Source organism: Aethalodelphis obliquidens, unplaced genomic scaffold (assembly GCF_003676395.1).
Source record: "Aethalodelphis obliquidens isolate GAN/ISIS:26980383/991018 unplaced genomic scaffold, ASM367639v1 scaffold45, whole genome shotgun sequence".
NCBI classification, from domain to species: Eukaryota; Metazoa; Chordata; class Mammalia; order Artiodactyla; family Delphinidae; genus Aethalodelphis; species Aethalodelphis obliquidens.
Genome location: NW_020837989.1, coordinates 238736 through 264306, shown reverse-complemented (window position 1 = coordinate 264306; position 25571 = coordinate 238736). Strand labels below are relative to the sequence as shown.

The 25571-nt window shown below is 39.5% G+C and overlaps 1 protein-coding gene across 7 annotated transcripts in view; it reads right to left on the bottom strand.

The window, feature by feature from the left end:
• EBF1 (EBF transcription factor 1) overlaps positions 1–25571 on the bottom strand; it is a 392677-nt gene that overhangs the window by 345885 nt on the left and 21221 nt on the right. For all 7 annotated transcript variants that reach the window (XM_027081411.1, XM_027081410.1, XM_027081412.1 and 4 more), the window contains exon 6: positions 22064–22132. In XM_027081411.1, the coding sequence (XP_026937212.1) occupies positions 22064–22132 (69 nt within the window). The remainder of the gene's footprint in view (positions 1–22063; positions 22133–25571) is intronic.

The following is a 25571-nucleotide window of genomic DNA, read 5'->3' as shown; positions in this document are numbered from 1 at the left end:
CTCCCTTGAGCCCATCCCCTATTTGCAGAGGTGCCCAGCCCCCAGCAGCGCAACACACGCGGTTTGTCCTCATTCACTTTGTTGTAATTCTTTTCTCTATAAGGGGAAAAAAAAGGTAATCTCTGCCACCTCCCTTTTATCATAATTAGTTAAAAATTCACTAGTCTCAAAATATGTTCTTTTGTCATCAATAGCTGCAATAGAAAAGCCATACTACATACATATGTTTGTAGTACAGAAACCTACATGGCACACACACACTCAGGCCCATAATACACTCACATGCAAAAAGAAAAAAAATTATATCGCTATAATGAATTTTCCTGGAAGATTTAATATGTGTGTTTCAGAAAGACATAATAATTTTAATAAAACCCAATCTGATTTGGGAAGCATCTTCCATGAATGAAGTTTTGGAAAGATGAAAAAGAAAACAAAGTAACTGATGTTAAAAATATTTAACAGGGGGGCTTCCCTGGTGGCGCAGTGGTTGCGAGTCCGCCTGCCGATGCAGGGGACACGGGTTCGTGCCCCAGTCCGGGAAGATCCCACATGCCGCGGAGCGGCTGGGCCGGTGAGCCATGGCCACTGGGCCTGCGCGTCCGGAGCCTGTGCTCCGCAGCGGGAGGGGCCACAGCGGTGAGAGGCCTGCGTATCGTAAAAAAAAAAATATATATATATATATATATATATATGTATTTAACAGGGAAAAATATACTATGTAAAAATTCCACCGAAAAAAAGAAGAAATCATATATCCCGTAGATATAGATTTATTGCTTCACAGCCCTGGAAAGCTCCTAAACTATCTCAAAGCAAAGAGGGAAATACTGCACATGAAAGATACCATTTGGACTATCAGACTCAACTCTAAAAGATGCAGAAAAAAACCAAAAATACACACATGAAACTTTGTACCAGATTCTGTATTAAAAGTAGGCTTGTCAGGTCTCATGAATGCCTCCGTGGTCTGTGGTTACAAGGTTCTGCATTCAGCCTTCAGCAAATCAGTTTGGGGTTTCTCTAAATCTGAGCCACAGCCTGTCAGGATGATACTTTGCAACACCAATCTTTTAAATCTCATATCTTTGTTTTTCTCCCTAACTCTCAGACAAATTGTCTTCAAGTCCTGCCTGGGTCAGCCATTCCAAGCTAGAATTAAGAGCCAGAAGATCCTTTACCCTGAGAATTTGGAGCTGCAAACCTTTAGAAAAGGCCCAGGGAGGGATAATTGTTTTAGTGAAGCTTGCTGCCTCTTCAGTGGTCCATGAGACCCTGCTGAGCGTGCCTGCTTACCTTTGGCAGTAACCCAGCGCAGGTTCAGGAAACCGTTTTGTGTTCCTGCCCTCAGCCTTGTGTCAATGAAGCTTGGCACATCTTTTCTGTGGTTGTAATTTAAATGAGACAACCAACTGCACAGCTGTCTCGGTCAAATTATGCAGGGCCATGTGGCCTTTCTTCCATCTTTAAAAAGTCCAGGGCACCTCTGACCATGTTTGAGGGAAGCCCAGGGGAGCAATGACCAACAAAAGGAATAGTGATTATGCCAGCAAAAGATGGAAATTTGCCTAAATGAATATATTAAAGGCTGCACTCAGAAAATGGAAATGTTAGTTTTTAAATAGAGGCAGAATGGTGTCATGATTAAGACCCTGATCTTTGGGGTCTGACACAGCAGGGCTGGCATCCCGGCTCTACCACTTAATAGCTATGGTGACCTTGGGCGAGTTATTTAACCTCTCAGAAGCCTAGTTTCCTCATCTATAAAATGGGGGGAAATAAAAATACTCCCAACATAGAGTTACTGTAAGGATTGAATGAGAGAATACTTAGCAAATATGTAGCTTAATAAGGGTTAGCTATTATCATCACCATCATCAACAGTAATTATAGGAATTGCAACAATAACACATAGAACATGTAAAAGCCAATGCCAGTCACCATGCCTCCGGTCATCTGTACCCCAGGAAAAGACTAATTTCACTCTGCCTCTAGTCTCATATTCTACATATTACAGAACTACATCCTTGCCAAGCGGCAAATAAAACTTATTTGACTGAAGGTTCCTGTAGCCTAAATTTTATTTTATACTGTTTATACTTCACTGAGTGTTTCAACAGCTCTCTCTTTCCCTCTCCCTCTCTCTCTTCCCCTCTCTCTCCCCCCCCCTCTCTCTCTCTCACACACACACACACACACACACACACACACACACAAGTATAAGAATATACACAGATGCTTTCTACACCATTAAAAGCCAGCAGATATGGACACAGAAAAATGAGTACACACACCCCAGAAAGAAAGGAACATAATTATCAACCTTTCTTGACAACTCCATTCAATGATACTCAACTATGAATTGCATGGCAAAAACAAACGCTTTAAAAATCTGAAAGCATGGACCCATTGTATCTTTGCTCCTCAGGGCCCTTTGAAAGCTGAGGTTAAATTATAATCAGATGGCAAAGGATAAGGACCTCACCTCGGGGCACTTCCTTGGGATAAATGACCGGTTCTTGTCCATGCTGGAAGGGATTGTTGGCCCAAAGCACCATGGGGCCAGTGACCCCTTGCTGGTCATTAATCGTTACTGAATTCCCTGGAACCAAGGTCATTATTGCTAATATAAACTTAAATAAAAATTCCAGAGGCATATGGATTTCTTTTAATAGTCTTATTTCTTTTGGTTTTTATAGGGCATTACTATAGAATTAATATTCTATACTTTAGCTCTGTAGTTGGTTTAACAATTGATCTTGCTTAAGGTAAAGGTTTATTAGACATAAAGTAAGAAATGAAGGAAAGCAAACAAAAAACAGGAAAGCCTGAGAGGGCCTATCCTGTACCTGGAATTCTCAGGAAGTCATTATCCATGGGACTCACAAGTTTGTTTCCTTGAGGTTCTGTCAAAATATTACAATGTTTCTATGAAAGGATTCAAGAATTTCACATTTAAAAATAGCTATAGATATATGGAATCTTGTTCCTATCCTGAACAAAGTTCGTTTCTCAGTCTCTTATCTCTGCACATAATGACCCCAAAAAAGTTGTTTTTGACATTTTGTGAGATTCTGATTTCTTTAAGCTTAAGGGATATCCACTGTATTCTCATATACAAGCACAGGATACTGGCAGAGCATATAATTTCATAGCTTCATTCTAAAGATACTCAGAGTTATTTGGCCTTAAAGGACATTATCCTCCCCAAAAGTACATATATGCTGACAATGAACAATTATTGCATGAGCATGTGCTATGTGCAACTCATCATATATCTTCATACATATACCAACATTTAGTCGGCTTCACCTGGAAGCCAAGTCTAAACCAGAAGAATCCGGTTAGACCGCTCTGGGATGTCCTATAGGCAGCTTCTGCTGGTTACTATCTCACGTAGATGAAAGTGTCTGTCCACGTGCCTCACATTTTACAAGCCCACAGCTTTCATTTTACTAGATCCCTTCCTCATCTTGCCCAAGTTACGCTACCAATAAATTTAAATATACCAACTCAATTAGCCTTGTAAGGTACATCATCTAAAGACCTCACCCCAAAGCCGCCTGCCTTAATATAAATCTTAGCAATAGATGTGGGCTGTGCTTACTGCCTTACCTTCTTATCACCTAGCTGATACCTGGACCAAGGTAATAGAGGAGGAATAAAAGTTGGTTGAGAACACTGCTGGTTGTTTAATTCTGAGGTTGCTATTTGTAGTATAGTAAGTGATGCCCAAGCAAATGTTTAATAATAGGCTACTGTTCAATGTTACATATAAGAAGTGACCAGAGTTATAGGAGTATAGAGGATTAGAACCATTGAGAGAGAAGGAATCTTAAAGATCCTAAGTGTCCGATTCTCTCATTTTATAAATGGGAAAACTGAAACCCAGAGAAGTTAAGAGACTTGCTGAGGCTCACATATCTTAAAAACAGCAGAGGCAGTATTAAAAACCAGGTCTCTTCTGTCCTGGTTCAGCATTCTATACCAGGTGGCTTCTCATTTTCATCATAACTGAAAAATCCAACTTCAGCATGAGTGAGTTAACTTACCAGGCCTATAATAGAACCAAAGCATGCTGGTTCATAACAGAAGGACATTCTTGAATTTGGGTATCTTGAAGATCAAAAATTAGCACAGTAGGGCATTAACCTACACTGAATCTGATGCATAATGAATTACTTCAAATCTTACATTGGGAGTGGGGCAGGGGGCCAGGTGGTGGCAGGAGAAAGATGAATGATTCAATGGAACTGGTGGTGATCTGGAAAAGAGAAAGGGATTCTACACTGAACGCAATGTCTCTAATAAGTGAGTGCCCCGTAAGTGTCACATGGTACCTCCAGGGCAGTCCCCACTCAGGGATGGGGGCTACAATTTATGTCAGACAGTAGATGCTTCATGAACATTTAGTGAATAAATTAACATGCTGGTTCGTTTTCCCTATTTGAGGTCAATGAAATCAATGGGTGTTTGTCCTCGTCACCTCTGTGAATGAAAACAAGAATACACTCCATAGTGAAACAATTTTTAATAGGTTTAGCAGGAATACTATTTCTGGGTTCCAACATCCAAATATTTGGGAGCACAAGCAAATCCAGCTTTTTTGTTTATGATAATTTGGGAACAAGAAAAGAAGATATATCTTTTTTCATCTTTTTTAAACTAGGGCATGCACCCTAAATAACCAGATAGTGGATGCAGGAAAGAAAGACATAGCTCTTGGCTACAGGCAGTCACAGAGCTGAACCAAGACAGAAAACCTAAAATGCTTCCAAATCAGCCCAATCATTTATGCAGGCCAGATAGGCGTAGAATTCAGAGGCTGAGCTATTTTTTGCTTACTCCTTTCCCCCATATCTTGAAGAAGTACAAAAGCTGCTGATTACCCACCCCTCACCCCCAGCTTACCAGGTGAATCCCCCTTTGCCTTTTGGAATTACTCTCTGGCAGCTCGGCTTCAGACTATGTCAGGGGCTACTTGTCTCTCTCAGCATCACATCCCAGACTTCTGCCCCTCCTTGGCAGTTCAAAAGGTGTGACAAACCTGCTCAGGGAACACTCTACACAAAGGGAGTTTTGAGCAGGGAGAAGTTCAATGTCCTTTTTTCTCCCCTTTCACTAAGATTTCTTCCGAATTATATTCTATAACAATGCATTTCCTTTATTATTATTTCTGGAAAGGACAGTTTATTAAATTTGTTTAGGTTTAAATATAAGATAATTTTTAAATTAGGACTTACTTTGAAAATTGCCAAGTTCTATATTTATGTATGTCAGTACCTTCCAGACAAAGATAATAGAGACAACTGCTCACGATGAGACAGCTAGAATAGAAAGAACTTTTCTAAAATTCCTGCTGAAAGATGACTATTGATGAAATATAAACAGAAAATCCTATTTTTGCATAGTGTTATGACATAGCGTGAACAAGCACAGTTGCAAATGAATGAAATATGTGAGTTTTTTAAAAATAAATAATATAATATGATGGGATATTCTGTGCTTCCTCCTCCCCATGACTGTTATAATTTCTTAGAAACAATTTAACACGTGCTCCTTGTATGTGTGGTGCGCCATGCTGGGCCTTGTTGGAGATACCGAGCTCACAGGTTTCCTTGGACCCAAATCCAGAAAATACAACTTATACACTTCCCTGAGGCTGATCTCCCACAAGGTAAAATGGAGAGCAGAGCAGGACCCAGATGGCCCAGGGTAGTAGCAGAAAAGCCACTGGAATCAGAGCCAGGGACTTGGCTTAAGGTCCTGGCTCTGAGGCTAATTAGATCTCTGGGCAACGTTACTGAGCTTCTCTTGCCCCCAGCTTTCTCATCTGTAAAATGAAGGGACTGGACTGTAATCTCTGAGAGTTCATTCAGCTCAGATAGAAACCTCGTCTCTTCCTACAACAACCTGGATTCCTCAGAAGACCTGCCCTTGAGACCTGGGTAGCTTATTGATTAGCTTGATGAAGCTAAACTATTCATTCTCCATCTCCAGGAAATGGGTACAAAACCCCCTGCTTATCTCACAGGGTTGCCATGGGAACTAAAATGATGTAGGCCAAAGAGTAGGAACGTAAACTGAAAACAGCCAAACCCATGTAAAATTTTTCTTTCATTCCCTCAGAGAGGTAAATGAGTGATCGAATTAAAGTGTTAGCCTTCCCAAAGTTATATATGTCTTAGTAAAGATCAAAAGCTCTTAGCTAAAAGGATGAGGCTCTAACAGTAGAATTCCCAGCATCAGCCAGAGTTGGGTGGGAAAACCTTGCCTGCCATCTTAAGAGCTCTGCAAATATTCCTTATTGTTTTTAAACCCGGCTGTTTAATCAAACCTCAAGGAGACATTTCTGGTTGGAGCTCACAGACTTGCCCAAACTACAAAGGATATCTAAATGGGGCAGGGGAAAGGGGAGGGAGTCAGTAACTACATGTTTGCTAATGAATAAAGATCCTGCATTTCATTGCTGGAAATTCTCACGTTATTTTAGGCCCATCAGCAGAACATAAAGCAAGCTTAATACACCATAGGATGCAAAAAATTCATAGTGATGGTGCATACCCGACATGTCCCCAACTGAAGGGGACCCTTGGGAAACAGTCTACCCACAGTCCTTCTTGAAACCAGACAGGTGAAGCTATCTACTAGAAAACAGAGATTTCTTTTCACTTTTCCACAAATTACAAAGTTGTTTGTGGGAGTCCCCAGAATCATTTATAACTGAGAGAACAAGAGAAGCCACCTTCAAACTCCAGTTTCAATAGACCTGAAATCCTCCTGGAACCCAAAGCATCTACACCATTTGGCATCCCCGGAGAATACCAGCAAGAGATAAAACTAATCCAACCCAGTGGATTTGTGAAGGGCCACTGTAGAGCTTGGGCTAATTTCTTAGTAACATTCAGCCCCTGTCACAAATTTTCCTTCTCTGCCATTTCCGTGTACCTTAGAATTTGATTTCGTAGTTCATACCCCGTTTTAAATTCCCACCTCTATAAGGAATACTGCCATGTTTGTGTCAAGGAATACTGCCATGTTTGTGTCAAGGACCTTACAAATATAAGGAATACTGCCATGTTTGTGTCAAGGATCTTACAAACAGTTACAGGGAAAGGACTGAGGTAAAGTTTCTTCTTCCCAGACTGGCCGGGCTGCATACCTGGCTTATATGGCCTCCAAATCCCCAATGGACACGCAAAGAACATGGCCACTCTGACCACAGTAGTCGCCATTTCAGTCAGCCCCCCTCAAACAACTTACGTCTAATTTCTACAATATCTAGGTGGCAAATGAAGCCCAGTGGGTACTTGTAGATACAAACAAAAGCTTGCTAAAACTACCGTGTCTGGGAAACTGAGACATTCCCAGGCAATCTACTCTGAGCAGCAGACAGAAATAAAAAGACTTGGGAAAAGGAGAAACAGACATGAAATGTAACACAGTTTCCTGAAATTCAGTATACCAGACTTCCATGACATGTCAAGGAATCAGAGCTAATTCCACCCTGATTATCTGGGTTATGTCATTATTAATGTTGCAGGAACATTTTTAAGCCACTGTCTATCAGCAATTTGATGAAAGAAAAAACTAACACCTCACAAGAAATGTTGAGAACACCGTGATCTGAAAGAAACTACTATTTGTAAACTAAACAGAACTCTAAATAAAGAAAATTACTGCTGTTAAGACGTACTGTTCTGAGAATGATCAGGAAGAGTACCGAAACACTAACACTACTGTATATAAGAAATTATTCAAGCATGCATTTGAGTAATTCTGCATTTTAATTTAACCCTTTGAAACATTAATCAAACCATGGCTAATTATAGGAATTAAGGAATTAAACGATGGAATCTTCTAAAAGATATTATTTAAAAGGCAGTTTATACAATTACTTGTATAGATGTTTGCTTTAAAGAGGAAAACAGTTCTACTGTAATGAAAAGGGTCTTAGAAAATTAAATTAACAAGGGGGGACCAGGCTGATATGAAACTAAATTAGCATCAAATGCAAATTACAGGGTACTTAATGGTAGAAACAGGTGCAGAGAAGAACCCTAAATGAGATAAATGAATAAAACATCCCTCTCCACAAATGTGGAAGCTGACACAAAGTCAATGATATGAATAATTCAGCAGCCTCCACACTGCTGTTGAGGTCAGCCTGCCCTGACCTTTGAAACAGGAAGTAAAATTCAGTTCAAATTTGAGTGACTGGAAATATAACAGTTATTTGTTTTTTATATTAAAAAACCCACAGAATTTTTAAAAAATACAGATAGAGGAAATATACAATAGAATTACAGTTTGAACTAAGGGGATATTACATAATCAAAGTAGTTGGTAAACAAAGAAATTAAAAAATCATTAGGTAAGATTTTCCACAAACTATGTTTCAATATGGAAATCCTAAAAATAAAACAAGTAAAAGCATATATATCAGTGTTCAGCTTACAGATCAAACTCCCTGTGAGAATAAATTTCTAAATTTTTGTCCTTTTTTCACATTATTTTATTGTGTTAATGTCAATGTAAAAATTTTTTAAAGCATGTTATAATTTTTTTAAGTAGCCATATATTTTTATTAATAATGCAAAGTAATCTCTCACTTTTGTAAGACAAAATTTGGTTAAACTAGATTTTTAAAAATCTTTATGAAGCTGCTCTTTTTTTTTTAATCATTCAAACCCTGATTTAATAAACGTTGCAGCCCCAAAATTAGGTTATCTTATAAAAATGCAACCCAGGTTCAAAAACAAATCATTCCCATAAGTGAATATCTACTGTGGTTTTACGTGTCTTTTATGCTTTTTTTTCCCTTCTTTGTATGCTTCAAAAGTATTTTGTACAGTTAACTGTGAAAGTACTTTCCTTGTTTCAAATCGAATCTGGTGCTGCTAGAGATTAACATGGTATGACAACAAACCAATTTCTACAAGCTAGAAAGACAGCAAAATATATAATGGTATATCACCCTCATCGTTATTTTACAGGATGGCATAAAAGATGTTTGATAATAGTGGTTATCTCTGCCCTCCAATTGGTTCTATTAATGGGACCCACAACTTGGCTATCTACCTTTCATCTATCTACTGTGCTTGTCAAATGAAAGATTATGTTGAAAGAGGAGCTTAATTTTATTTTCTAGATTTAGAGAGGGTTAAAGTTACACACACACACACACACACGCGCACACACACGCACGCACGCACGCACACGCACGCCATCTATGAGAAGTGGTAAACTAGTATACAGTATAATTACCATAGGAGGAAGTTTGAGATGTGCTCCTTCTAAATCCAAGTGTTCGTTCGGCAGAAGCAAATTAAAGACATGGGGTGTGTTTTTTTAAAAATTATTATTATTATCTTATTGGCTAAATCACTCCTCGGTCGACATTTAATAAAGGGTGATACACCAAACACTGCTGATTTGGGGCTTGGCGTAATGACCGACCTGAGTGAAGGTTTGTGTACAAAGTGGCTCCCCATTAAATAGGGCTCTGTGGAAGCAGCTGGTTCTCATTTTGAAACAACCGGTTTCTCTATCCCCAAGTGCTAAAGAAAATAATCCCTGCCATCTATGACTACACACTTTCACAGAGGCAGCAATGAGAATTTGATTGTGGAGATAATTAAAGTCATTCCTGGAACTTCCAAGAAAAAAAAAAAAAGGAGGAAAGAGGTGGGATTGAAAGAAAGAATAGTCAATGACAGTGTTTAAAATTAAACTATGACAAATCATCTGGAGTGGGGAAGGAGGAGGAGGGATCCCCGCCCTTCACGGAATCCGGTGGAAGCAGCTCTCTTTTCTCTCCATGCTGCAGCTCCAAGGGGAGGCTGAGATGCCATTAGTCAGGGCCACAGCCCCCAGTGTCCGGCTTGGACGCCGAAGAATCGAAACACAGCCGGAGAAACTCCTTGTCAATGATGGCATATCACGATGAGATTTTTTTTTTTAAGTTTCAATCTTAAATAAAATAGTCGGGGAGGAATCCATCTGGATTCTAGAACAAATAGTCATTCCGGCTGATCTGAAACACTGACATTATTTCAACATTAAGAGAAAACAAAAAAGAGATCAGACCTTTGAAGAGCTTATTTTTTGTGTTTTGTTTTAATACTGTGCTGCTCTATAAGAACCCATGCTCCGACAGTCTGATAGCCTGAATGACACTCGACTGAAGCTACGTTCCCCGAACGCCTACAGATTTCATGGGCTTGGGGAAAACTAAAATATGTGTAATCTATCTGTCTGCACTATCTGCCTTTAACAGGAAGAAGAGAGGGGCTCAATAAGGACAATCCGGGGCCTCCCAATTAACCTGATTAGTTCAGCACATTGCTCTCATGAATGACACCTTATCTTGAAAATAAGGGAGAACTTCCTTCCTCAAGAATGCGCAGGAGCCCCCAAAGCCACAAAGATGCAGCCTATCAAACAGTGAATGGCCTCTGCTTCTTCCCCCTCTTCCCAGCTCACACACAGGTCAGGGAGACCAGCAGACACAGCGCCTGATTGGATTTTGTGTCCTAAGGACAGGAGGCAAGCTCCCATCTGCCCAGGTGGCCTTGGAGAAGGCTGGGAAAAGGGATGCCCTGTGGGCAACTTCAAGCCCCTTCTTTCAGAGTCAACCAGGCACATGATGGGATTGAGGGGGGGGACGGGGGGGGCCGTTGGAGGGAGGGGGGACATTCATTAACCCTTCAATCACCAGAGTAGCACATCAATATTATACCTGCCTGAAAGAAAGAACAGTGAACTCTTAAGTCTTCTAACGTCATATAAAACAAAGGCACTGCTGAAACATATGTTACCTAACACTGATTTCACATTTGATATAATAATGGGAGATTACCAAGTTGCTATACAAAAATAAAGCTTTCCCCCCAAACTCTCTGAAATCTGCTTGCTTGCAAAGGATACTGTGTGTGTGTGTGCATGCGCGCGTGTGTGTTAAATTCACATTATCATGTGTAACAGACATACTAGTTAACAGAACATATTCTTGAAAATGTGCTTTGTGCGAATGTCAACAGCAGGGTTTTTCACTTGTCTGCTCTGTGATTTACTTGATCAGTTAAACAGGCAATGAGAGGATTTGCATGGTAATCGTGTGAAGATTAACATTTTTAAATGTAACAAATTTAATATTTTATCTTACATTTTCTGTTTCTCATCATTCTTTAATGGCAGTGCCTTTTCACTTTATTGTGTAGTTATAACAAGCCTGTCTTTAGGCAGAGAGATGAGACCACCAGATTCAACAACTCCATTTCTAGTTCCATTCTTTCATTTCACAAAAATATACTCTAAGCACCTGCTACACAGCAGTGAGGCAAATGTGCTCAGTGCTTGGGATACAGCAGCAACCAATACACGCAAACCACTGCCCGCTGGGGTTTACAGTCTACCTCCTAAAGAGTTTATCAGCCTCAGCAATACCAGAGGGAACTCAAATCAGAATTTCATAGCTGGAAAGCATCTTAGAGATCTTTTCATTCCAGCCCTTTTTAAAAAAAATAACAGCCACCTTCTATTGAATGTGATTTATGTGCCAGGCATTGTGCTAAGTGCTCTCCATGCATTATCTACTTATTCCTCACCACAATCCTATAAAGTAGGAACTACTACTCCTATCCTGGTCTTACAGATGAAGAAACTGGTGCTTAAAGAAGTGAGGCGATCTGACCGCAGCCCGAAGTTATCACTGGCAGAGCAGTCTGATTTGATCCCAGGCAGTCTGACTCCACAGCCTGTGGTCTTAACCAATGTGTAGACTGCCTCAGAGGAGTGCAATAAAACCACGGAGTTTGCCCAAGTTCAATACCACTGAGTAAGGGCTAACAGGCAACTTTGAACCCAGGGATATTTTTCCTCTGCACCATGATCTCTATCTATCTGAAATAACATTCTCCTATTTTATTTAAAAAAATCAATATATTCTTTTCTACACTTACTATTCCAATTTTCTTTTTTTCAACTCTGAGGCACTAAAAGCTCCACGAGGGCAGGAACCATGTGTGTCTTATTCACTGTTTTATCCCCAACCCTGAAGACAGTGCATGGCATATAGTAGACGCTAAATTAGTATTTGTGGAAAGAAAAAAAAATGAGTAACTCCTCACCAAAAGGACTGAGTCACCACGATAAACTTCAGTAAGGTAATTTTGCTTATTAGAAAGTACCATGGCAATCATCACATTAAGAATAACAATCCACATGGAATATATTATATACAGATTGCAAGAGCTGCCTGATTTCAAGCACCTAATATATGCCGAACTCTGTGCTAGGTATTTTAACCCACACAATTCTTCAAAATTGAAATGATTTTCCCATTTCAAAGATGAAAAAAATTGAACCCCATGAGGCTCAGGTATTGGGAATTAATGGTGGAGGAATTTGATTTTCTGCCAATGGACTCCAAATTCTAGGCCTTTTCCATTATACTCTGCCTTTTCCCAGTTTTCTCTTTGGATTAGTGCCTGTTTTCTCCCCTAGTGAAACACACAATGGTTTACTCATCAAATTAAATGAGGACACAAGAACTCAAATATTGCTCTAGCAATGAGTACAACAATTTATGTTATATTATTACTATTATTTTTAATCCCAGAAGTTAAGTGCCAGATATACTAGAAAACTGTTTAGGTAAAAAGGTTTAGATTAATTCATGGAAAGGATGAAATGTGGATTCCAAGAAAAATAAATGAGGTTACATGAAATACTGAAAACAGTATTTTATTTCAGCTGTGCAACTGAAAAGGAAAAAGATCAGGCTGAGAGCTAGGACACCGATTTTCTAATCACTTGCTTTGTCACTAATAAAGTTCCTTCAGCTGTGTGCCTCAGTTTACATATGTGTAAAATGGAGTTAATTTGTGCCCTAACATTTGTGTGAAGAGAACTCTCTGAAATACTACATCTTAAAGGCCACCAATAACTTTGCAAGTTCCATTCAGATGTAAATTACTATTAAATTCACAATGGTCAGGCATTTTGTTTCTTTTGTTTTAAGGTGCTCATAGGCCAGGATTCAGATGCTGGTCTTCAAGAAAACATGCCGGATGGCCAGAAGAGGACATTCCCACTCCTACAGCCACAGAAAGAAGTACTCAATTTTTTGAAAGATATTCTGAGATGTACGCCATACACCTGAGATTAGAATCTGGCTTTAAGAAAAAAAGACCGTGTAACAAAACCAAGTTTTCAACATTGTAATAGCTTCAAAGATATCTCTTAACCAACTTTCTTTTCTAAAGAACTTCCTAATAAATAAAAAAGAGACATCTCATTTTTCATCTTTGTTTTTGTCTTTGTAACGTGTGTGTGTGTGTGTGTGTGTGTGTGTGTACATGTGAGAGGAACCAAACCTGACACAGGTCCAGGGTTCTTCAAACTACCTTTTCCTTTTGTGAGGGGACTTCAACGAATAGTGCATCCAAGACTATCAGAAATGATGCCTTAAGATACTACTAACAGATCAGAATACTAAAGAATGGAAAGCATATTCAAAATAGGGGGAAGTTATTGTTCTATTGAACAATGATAAATAAATTGCAAGTAGCATGATAGTCTGACCTTTCGACAGAAAAAAAAAAAAGAAAAAGCTTTAGTCAAATCATGGTTGCTTTAGGAAGGTGGAGGGCAAACAACCTCTGACCATTAGCCAAGTTTTCTGCCTGCACTCTGCTGCCTCAGTCTCACCTCCAGCCTGTGTAGAAGGCACCGTCCAGCGCAGGCAACGCTTGGGGCACAGCAGGGAGCAAGGTCACACAAAAAAGCATCAGCTACCATCATGGAACAAGATATCCTGATCTTTCACTTTGATCATTTCCAATTCATTGGTTAAAAAAGAAAAGAAAGGGCTTTCCTGGTGGCGCAGTGGTTAAGCATCCGCCTGCCAATGCAGGGGACACAGGGTCGAGCCCTGGTCCGGGAAGATCCCACATGCCATGAAGCAACTAAGCCCGTGCGCCGCAACTACTGAGCCTGCGTTCTAGAGCCCACGAGCCACAACTACTGAGCCTGCATGCCTAGAGCCCGTGCTCCGCAACAAGAGAAGCCACCGCAATGAGAAGCCCGCACACCGCAACAAAGAGTAGCCCCTGCTCTCACCAACTAGAGAAAACCCGCGTGCAGCAGCGAAGGCCCAATGCAGCCAAAAATTAAATAAATGAATAAAATAAAAAGAAATAAAAAGAAAAGAAAAAGTTACTTCAACCTGGAAATGCCACGTCATCAGTGTTCATACCCTACAGAAGGGCTCTTCTGACCTACTCACCCACTGACCCACCAGACATAGGTAGTATCAATATTTGGTCAATCAAGCAGCAAATGAGCAAAAAAAAAAAAGTTCTTGAGGGAGTCCTGATATTGATTAAAGGGGCATTTTTTTAAACCACCATAACACTGACATGAACCAAAATTTGAGAATCTTGCCAAAACACTATACGATACGTATAGTGACCGTGTCCAGATTAAAAATGGACACGTGCAATGTGATTATTATTTTCTCTTTTTTCCCTCTCCTGGCATGAAAAGTGTTAAAGAAAACAATAAAAGGACAAGTTAAGTGTACAGGGTAGGATTTACTGGCATTTACTTTTAATCTATGGCCCTTCACTCTGTAGCTTATCAGGCCTCTGTCAGTCCTTTTTCCTCCTTTATATCTCATGAGGAGCCCCCCCCCATGCTGCTACTGAGAGACAGAGCCCAAGTGTCTATAAGCTTTTTGTCAGGTAAAAAGAGAAGAAAAAGGAAAGGAACAAGAGGAAAAGCAAAGCTAAGAGGCATCTATTAGATGTCACTAGGCTTTTGTATTCATGTCAATGATTCAGGATTAGAGTATTTGAAATAATCTTATTGAGAGGAATCAAAAGGCCCACCGAGTGAGAGGCTGCTCTGTAGCATATGGCAAAGGCACGAACAATATCTTATTAAAGATGTGTTGGCTAACACTATTACTTTATATTATATTACAAAACTATTGTGCCTCAAACAGTTAGCAGGATGGTATAGTTACCGAGTGCCATTTTAGAGGTTTTTGTGTGGGATCAAGCTATATAATTTGCCAGCTTGTCTAGTTACATCTTTCCAAGTAGGGTTTGGAGGCAAGTTTGGACCTGGAACCAAGCACTTCACCTTCAAAAATAAAAATCCCCAAAGCACACTGAGGATCACGCTGTTCCCACTGAAAGTGGAATATACATTACATGGATGAAGCACCAATGGCATTCTCTTCCCCAGAACCAGTTTCATTAAGTTTGCATCATTTACCATATGTGACCCCCTCTCCCCCCACGAAAAATATGCAGGGTTTTTTTTTGGCTTGATTCCCCTCCTCATGAAAAATACACACACACACAAACACACACACACACACTCAGCTTCACACATTAGCAGGGTTAAGGCAATTAAAATTCTATTACAATAAGTACTGTAACGTTAAAACCTTCATTTACCTCTGGACAAAAGCTTGTAACTGGAGAAAGAGTTTGCGAGGGAGATTTATCTCCATCTACACACACCTTTAAAGGCAGCAAGCAACCAAAGACAAACCTGTACTGTTCACCATATTTCACTGATTGCAATTGGAGTATTTAGGTCACTTTTATATTGTCCAGGATGGTATACAATTACACGGTTTGTAAAGGGAGGGATGAGATGGTGGGAGGAGAGAGAAGGAAAAATTAATGGTCTATTTCAGATAATACCTGATGCAAATTAAAAAGACCAAAATGCCATCTCTTTATATGCATGGGCCTCTAAACAGAGTTTTTAAAATCTGGTCAATTTTTATTAAAGAGTTTGGTCAGGTGCCTGCAGTAAGGAAAAACAAGTAAAATTTATCAATGGAGAGTTGCATTTGGGGAGGGATTTGGGTTTTTCCCCCCATTCTAAGCAACTTATTTTAGAAAAGTAAAAGCATATTTAATATAATGATATATTCTCATCACAAACTGTGCAAAGTTGTTAGATGACACACAGAGGAGTTTGTACTGCTTTTCTGTATTTTTCCAGAACTGTTACAAAAACAAAGTTATGATGACATGGGATTTAAAACCCACACCATGGGCTGACACCCAGGCCAGTTACACATATGCGCTGCTGATTCTCTGAAGCTCCGTTAAATACATTTCTTGGAAGTTGCTGCCATTATTTCCTTTACAGGAAAACCACTGTTGTTCATTATACGGTGTCTGCAGTAGTATTATACCATGTAAAAGTACTTTGCATTATGATATATTGTCAGCATATTTGCAATCCATTTGAATGTATTCTGGTTGTGTATTTGGGAACAGCTGATAGCAAATGGAATATAGACTGCTATTAGCTGATTGTATTCGTTATGTTCTTTTTTTTTGTATTCATTATTTTCTTATCACAGTAGCAAACTGCACACAAGTATACAGGCTCAGCTCATATTCAGAACGGTATTATCTGATATGTGATAAAATTTAGAATGATAGTCTCTCACATAAGTCTCATCGCTAATAATCACATATGAATTCCCACTGAGAAAACAAATGTTTAAATACAGTAGGATTAATAAACAACCATAAATTCACGCTCAGCGCTGGGTCAGCGCTGCCTTTCCACTTTTGGAAAAACACAAACCTCTCAAACCAACCAAGAGGACAGCAATTATCCTGCCTGCGGCAATTTTAAAGGGTGAATTCCTCCTCCTTTTATTTTAATGGAGCATTCAAAGTTAGGAAATCAGGCAATATAAAAGTCATATCAGAAATCTGAGAAATGCATTGATACCTCTGGTTCCTTGAGCCCTAGATAGCTGTCTGTGCACCTTGCAGAGTGATTATGTTTAGTGGTTGGTCCTTCTAAAAACTGATGAAGACCAAAATAATGAGTTGAAAGGTCAATGAAATAAAGCCATGAAACTCTGACTAAAAGCCTCATCTGCAACTTTAATAAAAGGATGTTTATGTTCATGTTAGTTGAGGACTTTTTTTACAGAAAATAAAGGAAAAACTTTTAGTGAATTTTTAGATTTAAGTTTGATTATAAAGGACAGGGAAATCATTTACTGTCGAGGGAACCTGATGCCTTCACCATTTTAGGATTGTAGATATAGGAATTAGAATATAGCCCACCCTGCTCAATGTTTAAAAATAAACCTCAATTATATTCTAATTCTAAAGTTTTACTATTGTTTTCCTATTATACAAATGAATATATATGTTACATAAACACATCAGGATCGATTTAATCAAGAACTTAGCTTGGTGATAAGACAACACTGCGCTTTCCTGAAAAGTCCTATTACAGCATTTAAACCTCTTAGATGAAGAATGGATCTTAAATAAAATTGTTTCTCTGAACAACCCTGACGTAATTCAACAGGTAAAATGGCCATTCCAATATTTTCACTCCTGAACATTCTATTTCAGACAACAATCGTAAAGAAAACACATTTAGTGTCACCTAGGTGAAAGTGATTGAGTTGTGAAAGATCTTTAGAAAATCCTAGAAAAAGACAAATATACACTTCTTTTTTTCTTTTTAGGAGACCCTTGGGTAAGTGTGGCCTAAAGAGCTAATTCCGAACAGGCTAAATTCTTCATGTTACAAAACTCATGTATTTTTTTTTAAATGTTGCATGTCAGGGCTTACATCTCAAATGTAGATACAGAGATTCCTATAAATGGAAAAGAAAGGCAAATCTGTTAAAGCTGCACTAAGCAAACCCAAAATCTTTACAAGGATATTAGTTGGCAGGCTTTAAAAATCCATGTTTTTAATATTGGCCGTGAGGGACCCAAAACTCTCCAGTTACTCAGGCCACATTATATCCCGAAAGGACTATGTCTAAATTCACACAAGACAGGAGAAGATAATTTGAGGAGGAATTTCATCCTTTATTATTTCTATCTATTAAAAGAAAACAGTCCGCTTGTCAATTCTCATGATCCACAGCACAAAGAAATGAAGAATTGGGCTCTTATTTTCTCCCTTTATTTAGTGATCCAACTATTTCATCAATCACACTGATCTTAAATTGAAACAAACAAACAAACAAGTATTGAGCCATCCCCTATCCTGCCCTACTGGAAGTAAGTGACACAAATCTGGGCGGAAACTTTAGGGCTCTATGTGAAAGGAATCCTATAGCATACTTCGGAGAAAGAAATGTTTTTGTTAAGACCATCTGTATTCATCCATGTCATTGCTCAAAGGAAAATAAAGAGTTTTGTGAAGCAAATCTAGAATGCACAGTAATCCTAACTAACTAGATAAGGAATAACAGTCTGCACAGTTAATATATTCAGTTCAAGCATTTATAAATAAGTTTCCACATAGAAAATGGAAGTTTTTTTATGAATTCAGAAAAACTGGGTTCCCAATTCAGACTACCCTATGTGACTTTTGTCATTATCATCTTTTCTGATTCTTACAAAGTAAACCTAATTAAGAACCTCCCTCATTAGTCTTCCAGAAAAATTAGCCCAGCTTATGCTAATTACTCCTGCAAAATTTAATAAACTCGTTGAAATGGGAATAGCCTAATGAGGTTTTATTTATTGAACTAAGATAACTCCTATGAAAAAGGTTAGGACACAAGGATATCCAATGTTTTAATAAAACTACAATTTATTCAATTTCTAAACATGAATTTTATTGCAAACCTTTTAAATTCAAATATGAGTTGCTACGCGAATATGTTAAATCAATCTCCACCTTAATCCAATAACTACAAGTCATTTTTTGCTTTTTACTTTAACAATGATTACCACACATAGCCCTTTACCGCAACGATAATGAAATTTGCTGTTATTAGTTCCTGGTCATCAGGTATTAAACATAACACATTTGACTTTTCCCAGGTCTACACAGCCCAGATATCTAGATCATTGGGCACAGCCTGGATTTTTATAATTATCAATCAAGCCATTTGGCATTAGGCAGAAAAACAACCTGGCAGTCAACTCCAGATGCCCACTTTGTACATTTACAGAAATTTTCCTCCAAACTCGTTTGAAGTGACTTGACAAATTGTCACAATCGTAAAAAGAGTTGGGGTCATATTTTTCTTACTCTGTCGCACGCTAATATAAAAGAAGAAAGTAGAAACACATTTTCTAAATCACAGTATATAAATGCTGATTTTGTTAATTTCACTTTTTTGATAGAGTATGCCGACCTGATGTCCCCAAATCACCGGCAGCAAAAAATACAGCCAAAATTTAACACAGAAATAGCTTACCCTGTACCATTGCCGTATGACCAGAAAGCCTCTTCTATCAATCCTATAAATAGTTTTCCTGAATAACCACTGCTAAAAGTCTTTTGACTGATAAAAATAGCACTGTTCTTCCAAAATCCGAAGGACAAGCAAAGGGAACTAAAAATTATTGGTGCCCAAAAGGTGACTGCGTGTTAAACCTATGCTAAATCCTAACACAAGGATTGCCTGTACCCTCAGCTCTATAATTGCACATTGTATGCATCTTGTAAAAACAGTTACTATTGCTACTGAATGCAGGCCCCATAACCTATTTTTACAAAATATGCAGGGATTCGCATCCATAAATCTGAAAGCAAATCAAACCCTAAGCACGTAACACAGATATTATGCAATCGGTAATATAGAATCAAATTGGAAAGTATGAAATTCAAACACGGTTGTCATCATTTTTTTTTCCTTTGCAGCAATTTTATGGAATTGAAAAATCTTTTCTATTTTGCCCTTCCCTGTGTAAGTTCTTTTCCTGTTGTTATTCTCTTCGCTTGTTGTTAAAAATGGAAGTTTCACATATCAGCACAGACAGGACTGGAGCTTTTAAAACCTTTGGCAGACTGAAGGACAAATAAATTCTGAAAACTCAGATGCAAATAAAAATAGCTAAATGGGTTTGTGCATATCAGCTGGCATCACTGCTTGAAAAGACGGTTCACGGGAGACAGTGGCAACAGCCAGCAAATAAACATATGTTGGGACTCACGCAGATACCCTGGGTTTCAGCCGTTTTTCAAGTATCCTTCTCTTAAGAGACCAAGATTGGCTAACACCGTTTTCTACTTTGTCAAACCAAAAAAGAAAAAATGAAAAGGATAAATGTCATGAGTAATATCTCTAAAGCCACCGACAGTATAAAGTGCATACTTATTTTGCCTAAATTGTTTGAACTACCCCAGCCAAGAAAAGGTTTTAAGTACCCTACTGGGACAGATGCAAGGCGGCAACAATAGAAGCCACACTAATGCAATCCAGGTAACACAATCCTGTTTCAAAAACACGGGCCGGGCTAATTACAGCGCTGCTGAGTCAAGTTTCTTATGCCATCGCAACCCACAGAAACAGGTCAAAATCAAATGTTATTCAAACCACAGTCATATCAACCTTCTATATCAGAGTCACGGCTTAAAACCAAACGAAGAACTTAAAAGCTTAACCCATTCAAAAGCAAAAAAAAAAGTGTTTTCATTGCGGGTGGCAAAGTAAGGTTCTTATCATCTGAACCAAAAGAAACCGTGTGGCAGAACCGAATGTTGATAGTTTCAAAGTTTGGGGGAATATTTGGGCTGGTCCTTTGATCAGAACACTTTCTTTTTGATAGAAGAGTAAAATCTGCTTAAAATAACAAATGGCATTTTGAAGAGAGGTATTTAAGTGAAACAAACAACAAAGGTTATATTTATTTTTTATCTTATTCATTTGAAGATTTATCTGCCATTGCAGAAAAAAGAAATTACATAATGGCATGTCTGCTTTTGTAGATAAACATGCTATGCTAATTCTATAGGCAGCACACAACTTCATTACACACTAAACCGTTGATGTTTTAACCTTTGAATCAAAGATATTAATCGTCACTTATCAAGCAAAGATGTATGTCTTTGGTGAGTATTAGTGAAAGATATTTAGGTAAAATATCTGATTGAAATGTAAGTTTTATAAAGCTACTTGGCAATCAAAATTGGGTTTAAGCCTGAAGAATCACATAAGTCAAAATCAACAACCGATGTTTTGTCACAAATTACGGTAAAGCAAACACTTTTCCAGTCAACTGAAAAATGACAGAGCAAGCCTCCAAAAAGTAAAGAATTGGAAAGACAGATGGGTGGGCGGGGCAGGGGGGAGGTGTCAAAAATCATTATTACCAAACCCCAAAAGGGACTTTTGTTCAGCTGTTGACTTCCTCAATGAGGGATCAGTCAGTCTTACCTGCAAGACTCTTCCAGCTAACGGAGGGTGCTAGCTCTTGTCCTAGCTGACAACTGACAGTATCTATAAACCTTCCAGGCCATTTAACTCCCAATGAGTAATGCTATGTAACAAATGGTTTATTATACATGTTTCCATACAATGAATTTCAATAATTAGAATATAAAACGAATATTTGGAATGCAACTTTGCATAATCTGTGCACACACTGACTCAAAATTGCGCCGAACAACTAAAACAGATTTATTGTTCTACAGTGATTTACTTGGTCATGTCAGATTAGTAATATGGATCTGTTTAAAAACACAATAATTAAGACAAGCAGGATAAATTAATCAACTACAAGGCAGCGTGAGCTACAATCAAACACGGGAAATTACTGTAGAAAATCTTGGTTCACAGATCTCTTTAAAACTGCTTTTATGCATAAATAAAACCTTAAAATGTAGATGGATTGCGTCCAACAGAACTACTGTAGCTAAAAGTGATAATGATTCAAACATTTTTCAAATAAAAGTTAAATATTTATAAGCACCCAACCACATTTCATAAATCACAAACTATTATTATTTTATTTCTGAAGCTTCCTGGCACAGCGTGAGGACTGAGCCACAGAAAGGCAAGAAAGAAGAAAATATGCCTTTAGGAGCGTGAATCAGACACAAAACTGGAGCAATCCAAGAAAACAGGCCTCCAAAGAACATCCCATATGGCTTTCCCAGGAATCGCAATAGCTCGGCGCAGCTGAAGTCATGACCAACAGGCAAATTTCGGCCACATGCCTTCCTAACCCTCACCCATGAGCCACGCAAGACAGGTGTTTCATTATAATGAGGAAAAAGAACCGAGAGAAAGTAGAGCGGTCCCTACCTGTCAATTATCACTGGATCTGAGGGAGTCTCATTTCGGTTGCCACAGCTTTTCTTGTCACAACAGCGGCTATGGAGCAAAAGCAAGAGGATTTAGTACAACCATTACCATGTAAAATCATCATTTAGGCAGACAGAAGGTTCAAATTGCTGGGTTGCAAATGCTAGAATTACCACAAAGCCATACCTGGCAATCAACGGATCCCTGAGACAGAACGTTCTATTTGGGTCACCTATGGGTTAATGGCCAGGCTTAACCTCTCCCTGCACAAAGGAGGGAGGGAGAGGGACTCCCACAGAGCGAGGACTGACAGCCCTAAGATGGGGTCTTCCCATCACTGCCCGCAGGATTGGAAGAGTTCACTGTGAAATGCATTATTATTACATCTACCCAATGAGAATATTCAGGGTTGTGGGTGGCTTAAACACTCTTCCCTCAAGATCACACTAATTGTGTGGAACGCGTCAATAATGAGGTATGAGTGATTTCTCCCCCTCCAGTCATTTTGTATTAAATGGATTCCTTTTTCTTCTCCTTCCTCTTTTATGGGAGACGTTTCCGTCAACCACAACCTTCCCCAAATCCTAAAACTGTAACTGTTTGCTTTTGAACCATGTTCAGAATGTAAGAATAAAAGTACAACACAATAATCGAGACAAAGAGGCAAGATAAAAGAAAATAGAGATCCACACATCCTCTGGCTTTTGTGCCCTGCTCTGGTCACTGTGCAAGTTTCCTGGAAGCATTTAGGACAGTTGCTCCAAAGCCTGGCAAAAGCCTGGCAATGGACACTCTTTATTAGGTCAGAGAAAAGGCAGACGTGGGCAAGTAAAGCACCTACTATCAAAATCCCACCCCATGTGTGACCTTAAAGTTGACAGTTTTTTCTTAACCTGAGATGCTTCTAAAAAGTGAAAAATTAGGGTTTTTGAAAACTACCCACGGTCAGTGGAAAACTATCCATCTGAGACTTGTTTGCAAATAAGAAATGTGTCCACTGGCCAGTCTACACCCAAGGGCACACTATAAAAGCACGTATTTGATCAGTCAAGGAGGTGAGGGAGTTATCCAAGCATTATACATTGCCTTGCACCACAATATGCACTTTTCTCCCTCTCGCTTACACAGGCACGCACGCACACACACAAACATACACACAGACTCATTCGACTTAGTGAATCATAGAGCCTAAATTTAGAGAGCTGCTAGAGAGAAACAAACACTGAACTTCATTTTCAGGACCCAGAAATATATGCCTGCACAGGGAGTCTTTCAGCAAAGTTAGGAAGTCTCTCTTCTGGCTGTAACTATATCTCTGAAAAGAGAATCAGCTTCCATATTTGGTGCTCATTCGATTTGCTTCTCGTATCTTCAGAAAACAACAGCAAGAATTGTATCTCCTTTGTCAAAGCCCCAGCTAAAAACCATGCCACTCCCTTAAGAGCCTTTCCTTTTCTGATTTAGAGGAAAACTATTTCCTCCAGGCCTGAGTTCTGCTATACTAGTACTTTGGGGATAGAAAGCGCAAAGGATCCCAATACCTAAGATGAAGAAACAAGGGAATGAGGAGTACAGTCTTTGAAATGCATACAAAAGATAATAATAATTTACAAACTAAACTCCATCCTCCCTGAACTCTACTCCCCTGCACCTACATCTCAAGGGCTTTGCCAGAAGAGCACAGTGGTTAAGCATACCGACTCTGGAATCCGAGTGGCTTGTGGCAGCTGGAGCAAGGTATTCCACCTCCTGGAGTCTTAGTTTCCTCATGTGTAAAATGGGGCGATTGTGGTACCCACCTCTAAGTGTGAGGGCTCAGATCTCCAAAAGCAGCCCAGGGACAGAGCCCAGGTCTTTTCCCAGGGATAAAAGCAATGCATGGGAAGGCCTATTTCTCCTTTCTATTTTCCATTTGTTCCTTTCTTTTTCAAAACAGCGACTGGGCAAATCCCCATTGGTCAAACCCTCACCATTGTCCTGCCTGGACTGAATGCCTTCCAGGGACTCTTCCAACTCACCTGATAATTTCAGACTAGAATCTACATCTCAAGACAATGTGATTCTCTCCCTCCTCACTGCCATCACCCTCATCTGAGTCACTTTCACTTTCTCGCTTTAACTCCTGCAGTGGCCTCCCACCTGGTCTCTCTGTGTCTACTCTTCACCTCCCCCATGACAGCCACAGTGATCTTTTCAAAATGTCAACTGGACTGTGTCACTTCACCGCCCAAGACCTTTTAATGGCTTCCCACCACACTGAGAATACATCTATGGCCAGACCACCTCCCAGTCTCCTGTCACTCTCCTCCAACTTGCCAAGCTGCAGCCTCACCGGCCAATTTCAATCTCTCTAATGGGCCACGCTCAGTCTGACCTCAGGCCCAGGTCTGGGCAGGCCTCCAGGCCTGGACTGCTCTTCATCCAAGCCCTGCCTGGTTAGCCAGCCTCTACTCCCTCTTTGGGCCTCAGCCTCTAAGCTTCTTCCTTCCTCAGAGAAGCTAGCCCTGACACTTGATAGGTTCCTCTGGTTTTTCCTTTCAGGGCATGAAACACAAAGCAAATTATATACTTACATATATATTTGCATTTTTTTTGGTCACTGTCTCCTCTCACCCCCTCCCCTACTAACTCATATGCTTCATAAAGGAACACACTGTCAATTTTATTTACCTAATGAGTAGCATAAGGCCTGGGACAGAATAGAGAAGCTCAAATATTGGTTGGTGGATTGGACGACTTCATGAATGAATGTAATGTACTGGGGAAAATACAATCCAAGAAAATAGGAAGGTAGCAGATACAGGAAGCCAAGCTGACCCTCTGAGCAGACACTGCTGAGGAAAGGAACGTTCACCTCCATCCCACCCCATACACCAGACCACCTGCCCAAGCAAGGGCCACACTGGGCCTCAGATATGCCCTGTGCCTTAAGCACTGTCTTCATCCCCTTAAAATAAAAATGCCCTGGAGTGCAGCCAGCTGAATCGAAGCACAGCCTAAGTGAGAACCACCCCTCTCTGCTGTGCCCCAAGGGACCCAGGGAAAAAAGCAGATGCGAAGAACAGAAGTGTATAGGACTAATAGAATAGGAATAAAATAGGAATAACGAAGAAAGGAAAACAGACTAAGGGCTGGAGGTCATTTATCATTTATAAAACCCTATACAAAGTATGAAAAATAGCCCAACAGGTTTCCTGCTTTCCTGCCTCTCAAGTCATGTCACTGCATCACGTAGTCATCATCCCCAAAACGGGATTCTTGGGCTCTGCTCTGCGTCTGGAGTGGCAACAAAACAGTGTCTACAGTTTAAGCCCACTTTTAAAATATATTCATATACACATATACATATATGTGTGTGTACATATATACATGTAAATATGGAACTGTGTGCAGCATTAAAAAGAACGAAGGTGGGTTTGTATACACCATCACGGAAAGAAGTTTGTACACGCCATCTACATCATATTATGTACACACCATCTACATCATATTATGACCTGAGAAAGCC